This window comes from Macadamia integrifolia, chromosome 3 (assembly GCF_013358625.1).
Source record: "Macadamia integrifolia cultivar HAES 741 chromosome 3, SCU_Mint_v3, whole genome shotgun sequence".
NCBI lineage: Eukaryota > Viridiplantae > Streptophyta > Magnoliopsida > Proteales > Proteaceae > Macadamia > Macadamia integrifolia.
This window is the reverse complement of record NC_056559.1, coordinates 6441995-6449717: the sequence shown is the minus strand read 5'-3', so window position 1 is coordinate 6449717 and position 7723 is coordinate 6441995. Positions and strand designations below refer to the sequence as shown.

At 41.4% G+C, this 7723-nt stretch overlaps 2 protein-coding genes across 5 annotated transcripts; both read left to right on the top strand.

The window, feature by feature from the left end:
• Window positions 1-595: 595 nt before the first annotated feature.
• Window positions 596-2038, top strand: LOC122074858 (reticulon-like protein B13). Of its 3 annotated transcripts, none has more exons than XM_042639834.1 (4): window positions 596-1041; window positions 1116-1308; window positions 1382-1594; window positions 1687-2038. In XM_042639834.1, the coding sequence occupies exons 2-4, from the start codon at window positions 1209-1211 to the stop codon at window positions 1869-1871; spliced, it is 498 nt and encodes a 165-aa protein (XP_042495768.1). In that variant the 5' UTR covers window positions 596-1041; window positions 1116-1208; the 3' UTR covers window positions 1872-2038. The 3 variants fall into 3 exon arrangements, with proteins under 3 accessions (XP_042495768.1, XP_042495767.1, XP_042495766.1); XM_042639833.1 differs by having other exon boundaries at window positions 603-1041; window positions 1116-1302; window positions 1380-1594; window positions 1754-2038; XM_042639832.1 differs by having other exon boundaries at window positions 605-1041; window positions 1116-1302; window positions 1380-1594.
• A 3537-nt stretch (window positions 2039-5575) lies between these two features.
• On the top strand, window positions 5576-7158 carry LOC122074953 (reticulon-like protein B13). Of its 2 annotated transcripts, none has more exons than XM_042639944.1 (4): window positions 5576-6062; window positions 6151-6325; window positions 6402-6616; window positions 6726-7158. In XM_042639944.1, exons 1-4 carry the CDS (start codon window positions 5972-5974, stop codon window positions 6935-6937), a joined length of 693 nt encoding a protein of 230 aa, XP_042495878.1. In that variant the 5' UTR covers window positions 5576-5971; the 3' UTR covers window positions 6938-7158. The 2 variants fall into 2 exon arrangements, with proteins under 2 accessions (XP_042495878.1, XP_042495877.1); XM_042639943.1 differs by having other exon boundaries at window positions 5577-6062; window positions 6139-6325.
• Window positions 7159-7723: the final 565 nt, after the last annotated feature.

The following is a 7723-nucleotide window of genomic DNA, read 5'->3' as shown; positions in this document are numbered from 1 at the left end:
GGGTCTAAAATGGAATGTAAACATGTCAGGCCTAGTAAAAGGGCTCTAAACGGGATTTAAACATCTTGAACTCTTATAGGCGGTTAGTCTCTATTGGACAACCATAGGGTTGGACCTTTGTACCATTTAGATTCATAAGAAAGAAGATAAGGAGAAGAGGAAGTACAATGAGAAGGGTATGAAATAGGTTGCCTGTAGCGATTGTGATTTTGATTGCTTATTCGGTTGGGATTACCAGACTTGCCTTACCAAAGGAGAAGAGAAAAAGAAGGTGACTAATCACCTCGAGGTACTAGTCGCCAATATCCAACTGCTAACAACCAAAAATAAGCCGTTGCACTCAGATACTTTTCCCGACAGTCTCCTTTGCAATACTTCCTTGATGGTTGTTTCAATGGTCGGTCTTAAGTTTCATTATCGTGTTTCGATCCCATATCAGCTTACGGGGACTGATACTACATAAATTTTCTATGGGAATTGATGTGGGTTAATATAGTCTTGGGTTTCTTCACATTGAAATCCAATATATATGATTAAATTCTTCCGGAACCGTTACTTTGGAATCAGAGTAGTCGATCTTCAACTCAATCCGCCCTAAGAAGGGGAGACCTGGTAGCTGATTTCTATGTTTTGTTGGTTTTTTGATGCGATACCAGGTTTAACATGATCCAGTAAGCCAAACCGAATTGAGTTCGATTCCATTTTGATAGATTTCATTTAGTTTCATCGATTGGGACTAGGTTTTGACGCTTTTACCTACGTGTCAAGCAAGAGCAAGAGGCTACTCTGTGCCTGCAACCTCTAAGATACGCCACGTCTCCTGTCCCAGTCGGCGAAACAGAAATGGCCGCAGTGCAGCCGCTAACTCCACAGAATTCAGAAACCCATCGTAGATTTTCCATTTTCTCTTCTCTGCTTAAAAGATCGATCAGTCTCTTCCTCTTGCAATCATGTCTTCTTGTCAAACTGAGCTAAGCACATCTCTACATCACTCTGATACTACTGATACCAGTGTTTTAAGCCCATCTTGACGATCCCAAAGTAAGCTCTACTAACATTAATAATAGCCTATTATTTGGACAATTTTAGTTAGGGATTTCCTTGGTTGGTTGCAGGTTTAATGAAAGATATATATCTATGGAGGAAGAAGAAGTTGAGCTTATTAATCGTCGTTATTTCAACAGCTACATGGGCAATACTGGAAATCTATGGATTCAATTTCATTCCAGTGGTTTGTTGGATGGCCATGTTCATTATCACTTCCGTCTTCCTTTGGGGAAACACGGCTAGGCTGTTCCACAAGTAAAAGTAATCCATCAAATTTAATCCTTCTCCATTCATTACTTCCTTTTTAACTTCTCTTTCCTTTTGGGTCTCACAGAGATGCCGTCGGCCATGTCTGTATGGGAAGTTTCAGAGGAATTCACAATGGTTTCACAGAACGCCGCCCGGGTATTTGCAGAAGAAGGGATACTCTGGACGTTTCGGGTTGGTGCGGAGGATAAATGGTTCATCTTTATTGGACTGGTTGCTGGCTTGTGGTTGATCTCCATTGTTGCTGGCTGGTTCAGTTTCCTTTCTTTCTCATACATCGGTAATACCTAAATTGATAACTTCAATTTCCCTTACCCATCTTTTGAATTGGCTTAGGGTTTCTAAAATCTTGAAATGTTTTACATATTGAAGGATTAGTGATCGGCATGACTGTTCCGTTCATTTTTTTCAAGTATGATGGTAAGATAAAAGGGTTCAGGGTTCGAATGGAGATGCAGGGGAGTAGATGGTACAGAAAGGTGGTGGTGGACTGGTTCCAGAGAAAGACGGAGTCCGAGGACAAGGTTGCAGAACCTAAAGTGAAGAAGGTCGAATAGTAGTTTTAAGGCTGGGTTGGTCCCTGTGCTGAGCGGCCATGGTTGTCGTCCTCTTGCAATTCTTGTGAACCTAAATGGTGAGTGTAAATATTGTTACGAATTATTCGTTGATTTGTGATTGGACTGAATGAGATGGAATCCTAGGGGTGGAAGTTTGGCCCTCACAACTGGAAACCGCGTTGGCCCATCATGAGCCCAAATAGGCTTGGGCCAAGTTTTTTTACCCGATGGGTTCGGTTTGAAAGACCCCAACCCTTGGTCAGAGTTGAGTCGGACTGCGGTTGAGGCCTTAGTCCGGCCCAACTCGACTCAACCCGGCCTAAAATTTAACACTGAATTTTTCTATTAGAATTTAGGGCTCTTATTATTATTTTATTTTTCTATCATTTTTAATGTATAAGACATAAATGGCAAAAACAAGTCAATCAAGGTTAATCCAACCATTGCAGAAGCTCAGTTCAACCCAACTCAATCTGACCCAATCCAGCTTTAACAGGGTGAATTAGGGCCAGGTTAGGTAGGTGTGAACACTGCAGGGTTGGGTTGGGCATGAGTTGAATTTTAAGGACCTAGAATTGGGTTAGAGTTTTAAAAAACCTGTCTCAACCTAATCTTGATTCACAGCTAAGATGGATACATCATACATGTACATAAGTGCAAATAAGGGTAGGAGGAGGGGTTTTTTTTTTTTTTTTGGGTTGTGGGGGGGGAGACATGGGGGCAAGCATACACGTCTAGAAGACTTCTAGTACACAGTGGTTGGGAGGATGATGGAACCACAATAGAGGAGAGGACAGAAGGTGTAGGAGATGACTTGAGGGAGAGGGGAGACAGGGAAGGAAGAATGACGGGGACATGGAGGACAATGTTGGAATGAGGATCGCAGCCCATGGAGGGCATGGCAAAGGGTTAGAGGAAGGAGGGTCCTAAAATGGAGGGACTGCAAAGGGAATGATGCCTCATCAAACCAAACATGAAGAGCTATGTATATACGAAGCGTAGCTAGGTCCATACAAGAAAATGGATCAGCTACTTGCATGATCGCCTGGTGGTATGAGTCAGTATTTAACGCATGTTTTTTTTGTTTTTAAATATACTCTTTTTTATGCTTATAATGGCAGAAGGTGAGACATGTGTTGGATGTTGACTCGTACAATCAAGTGATCGTACGAGCAATACTGGATCCTATATCTCCATACAATGATAACCCACATATAACGAATTATTACCTTAGTAACACACTAGGAGTACTAAGTTTATTATAGGGCAGAAGAAGGGAAAGCACAGATGCCCAAAGTCTCTCAAGGTCTGTACAATGAAATATCTCTGAATTATATTCTATCGCCCAATTCACCTGGTTACATACAACCATGGAATTCCCTGTCTTCCCATCAGAATTCCTCGTCTTCGACAAGAGATTTCTCACACACGAAGGAAGTAAGTAGGAAAGGCAAATTGTTTGTGCACTGACGAAATGAGAGGAATGAACAATGACCATTGGAAGAGAATTAATTGATGATGTTGGATTTAAAAAATTTTGAATATGATCAAGCTTTGGATAAGGTAAGAGTGGTAGAGATTTCATTGCAACCATGGGAAGAGACGGAATGTTACCTTATACACCACAGACCTCCCATGGAGTACAGCTCTTGCACAATTCAACAGTCATAGCGTTGACTCATGGACGCAACATTTACTTGAACTTAAAGTCCTATGCCTATGATTCAAAACCTAAGGCTATGTTTGGTAGTCAAGGAAAGAAAAAAGAAAAAAATAATAAAAAATATTTGATTACACAATGATTTTTATATCTATCTATCTCTCTCTTTAAATTCAAAAGCTTTTTTCTTTTTTTTCTTGACTACCAAACATAGCCCAAAGGAGATGATGATGGAAAGAAGGGGGAGAACACTTCAAAAGCCAGAGAGAGAGAGAGAGTGTGTGTGTGTTTAGTGTGTCCAAAAAGCTCTTCCATTTTATTCTTTTATGGGAAAATTTTGATTTAATAGTTAAAACTATAAGAGTTCTATACAGTTATAATTGAAAAGTAATTAAAGGGGAGAAGGTTCTATGAAAGGCTGCGTGGTTTCTACAATGGCATGGGATCAATGGGAGGTTGGGAGAGCATGTGGAAGCATCAATCGGGTGGAATTTTTATCTTACTTGATGGATGGAAGGTCATTTCATCTCATTTTGTGTCTAAATGTAGGAGTCACGTTGTATTTGACACTTTTTTTTCCCTAAAGATATTTTTAAGTAAGGATACGATCTGGTTCCTCTCCAATGACCTTTGCCCAAACCTACCACTTTTATTTGTGAGGTTAACATTTTTATTTTTTAAATCCAACGGTTGAGAGCCTTGATCCATCTTTCATCTCCAAAATTACTTACACGTTACCCGACCATGGAAGAAAACTCATGCTCAAACCAACTCTTTTCTTTTCCAAAATGATTTGGATCATCTCTCTTTCCATCCAGATATGGCAAACTATGCCTCCGTTGGAACATTTCCCCTGGACCGAGCGGCGCGCATGAACACACAAAGTTGGCTTTAGACTAACCTAGCCCCAACCAAGCCACGTTTCTGGACCACAGCCACCACCTAGGTTGGGTGCATCGTGGCTGATCGACATCAGCAATCGGGCTAGTAACCGAGAAACTAGCCTACGTCAGCATAAGGAAGAACATCAACTGGTAGCTCAGGATCATACTAGGATCACGACCTAACGGCTGGCCAAAAGGCCTGGCCTTGAAGACTAGAAACAAGTGGCGCGCCATCAGGTGCTAGGGACATGTGGGTCGGCTACCGGGTCATCGGGTGGACCATTTTGATAGGTAGGATGGTGATCAACTCACTGAACTCAGGTCGCTTGGCATTCGATGATCATGGGATTCCCGCAACGGAATATATTCCCCGTAAGACATCCTTAGTCCAATACACAACTTCCAAACAATAGATGACCTATCCTAATCAAGTAAGGATTCTTAAAGGGACTCCAATCCTCCCTAAGAGGAAGGAGATCTCCTGAGATACGTGGGGTAAGTGAGGCTTCCATAGCTATAATGCCCTCCCAATTCACTCTCGTAGTATAACTCTTGCTATATGCGAACCTCAGCTAGCACTAGGAAGCATGTCAAACTGGGATTCTCTCCGTTGTCGCCATTTCTCGACTAAAAATAAAAAGGTAAGCCTCTTTTCCAAGGGATTAATTTTTTTCCACTCTTATTGGAGTTTCTATTTGCAAAGAGATCTAACTTAGGCAACGAAAAGTCACCGCCGGATCAACACGGCACTAGCTCTCTTATGTTTATTCCTCTATGTAGGTCACTAGGTCTCACAAGCAGCCTAGGATGATTTTTTGCCGCAACACATCCCATTTTAGAAAACCTAAGTGTTCTCCTCCTCTGTATTTGAAGAACTGATCGAACACATTTAGCTCCGGATGTTGTTAAAGGAGAAAACTTCTTTTTGGTGCAATGGCCTTAGTTTTTACAGTAATCACTACCATTCTGTCAACATTTTCCATATGGTCCCCCTTAGTGTTGCATACTTATTGGCCATTAATCATTAAAACTGAAGCCACAGAACTCAGTCCCAGCTGGGTTGTAATTGTATCTAGATATTTTTCCCTTAAGATTACAGATTATTGGATCCAAAGGGTCGTATAAAATTTTACTTATCAGGGGGTTCTGAAATGGGAGGGAATTTGAGATGATCAAAGTGATATTGGGGAGGAAAGAAAAGACTTGGTCTTCCATGATCGAGTAGAGTGAGTGTAAGTAATTTTAAAGAGGAAAGATGGGTAAAGATTCTCCATCGTTGAGGTCGTTGGAGTGGAGCGGGATGCCCTTTCAATACCTTTAATGGGGAAGCTTCCCAAAATGCAGACAAAAGTGCAGTGAAGGGTGCTGTGATTGCAATTTACGTGTCAAGCTCAGATATGAGTCACGTACTCTACAGAGCTTCCACGTCTCGTGCTGTTTGCGTGTTGGCGAAACAGAGAGGGCCGCCGGAGCGCCGCCGCTTACTCAGAAAACCGTCTTAGATCATCCATTTCCCTTCTCTGCTTAAAGCATCGATCTCTCTTCTTCTTACAATCATGTCTTCTTTTAAAACTGAGATAAGCACATCTCCAGAGCACCCTGAAACTAATTGCAGCAGTGCTTCAAGCCCATCTCGACCCTCCCACGGTGAGCTCTACTAGTATTAATACCCTGACAATTTTAGTCTCTACCACCCACCTGGTGATTGGTTGATTAGTTGCAGGTTTAATGAAAGATATATATCTATGGAGGAAAAAGAAGATGAGCGCAACAATCTTAGCTGTTTCAACAGCTACATGGGTAATGCTGGAAGTTTATGGATTCAACTTCATTCCAGTAGTTTGTTGGGTGGCCATGTTCATTGTCACGTCTGTATTCCTTTGGGGAAACCTGGCCAAGCTCTTCCATAAGTAAGAATTCAATCAACTTAATTTTGTTCCAATCGTCTCTTCTTTTAACTACTCTTTTACCTTTTTTGGGTCTCAGAGATCTGCCGGCGGCCATGTCTGTATGGGAAATTTCAGAGCAATTCACAATGGATTCACAGAAAGTCGTCCGGGTATTCACGGAAGAAGGGATACTCTGGATGTTTAGGGTGGGTACAGAGGATAAATGGTTCGGCTTTGTTGGAATAGTTGTTGGCTTGTGGCTCCTCTCCATCGTCGCTGGCTTGTTGAGTTTCCTTTCTCTGTCATACATTGGTAACACCTAAAATGCTAACTTCAGATCTTTCCCCCCTCCCCCATTCCTTTTAAAATTTTAAAATTAACCTAGGGTTTCTAAAATCTTGAAATATTTTACAAATTGAAGGATTAGTGATCTGCATGACTGTTCCGTTCATCTGTTTCAAGTACAATGATGAGATAAAGGAGTTCAGGGTTCGAATGAAGGAACAGTGGAGGAGATGGTACAGAAAGGTGGTGGAGGATAGGTTTCACAGAAAGACCGAGTCTATGCACAAGGCTGCTGAAGATGAAGCAAAGAACAAGGTTGCTGAAGATGAAGTGAATAAGGTCGAGTAGCTCTTTTCCTTAAAGGAGAAAAGCTTGGTTGGTCCCTGAGCTGTGCGGTCATGGTTGTTGTCCTTACCATTCTTGTTAAAATTAAGAGTAAATGGTCGACTACAGGTCGAGTGTGTATCATTTCAGTGTGTTACTGTGTACCGTAGAGTGCTTTGCATGGCTTGCCACTTCCATGGCGGCATGGATTCTAATAAAGCCTCACTTGCTCTGCTTAGCAAAAACCCTCATTCCAGTTCAACATACACACGTATGTATATTCTACACACATGTTTGGAATCTCAATTCACTTGAATACATATGTGACAATCATATGAACAGAATGTCCAATTCTGTTTGAGTCGTGATTTGTGAACAAATTTTAGGTATAAATCCATGGATAAAGAACCTCAAGGGATAGTCGAGTTGGCAATAGACTTTCACCTAAAAAAGAGTGTGATTCTAAGTTTGACTCCTCTTATTTCATTGGGGTCACTCACCTGAGGTGTTTTGGAGACTGAATTAGATTCATATACGAGAACAATCTCGTACATCTCTTGTCCGTGGATTTGAAATCCACTTTTTCTCTCTCCATTTAATAGATTCCAAATCCAAGGGCTAGGGATGTACGATATTGTTTTCGTACGTGAACCTGATCCAGATTCGGGTGTTTAGTGTTCTTCATTGCTTTTGGTAAAAATTGAATGATTCTCATTCAATCCCAGTATGACTTAGTCCATAAAATTGTGGGTTCATATTGAACCCACGGGATTAGTCATGCCATACCCAAAACCCAAAAAAAAAGAAGCC

Excerpts from the sequence above, each read along its gene's own strand:
- LOC122074858 (XM_042639832.1), top strand. The coding sequence starts at position 1,121 with ATGAAAGATATATATCTATGGAGGAAGAAGAAGTTGAGCTTATTAATC. Across the intron at positions 1,303-1,379 it reads ACGGCTAGGCTGTTCCACAA|AGAGATGCCGTCGGCCATGT; the intron begins GTAAAAGTAATC and ends TTTGGGTCTCAC. Across the intron at positions 1,595-1,686 it reads CCTTTCTTTCTCATACATCG|GATTAGTGATCGGCATGACT; the intron begins GTAATACCTAAA and ends TACATATTGAAG.
- LOC122074953 (XM_042639943.1), top strand. The coding sequence starts at position 5,972 with ATGTCTTCTTTTAAAACTGAGATAAGCACATCTCCAGAGCACCCTGAA. Across the intron at positions 6,326-6,401 it reads CTGGCCAAGCTCTTCCATAA|AGATCTGCCGGCGGCCATGT; the intron begins GTAAGAATTCAA and ends TTTGGGTCTCAG. Across the intron at positions 6,617-6,725 it reads CCTTTCTCTGTCATACATTG|GATTAGTGATCTGCATGACT; the intron begins GTAACACCTAAA and ends TACAAATTGAAG.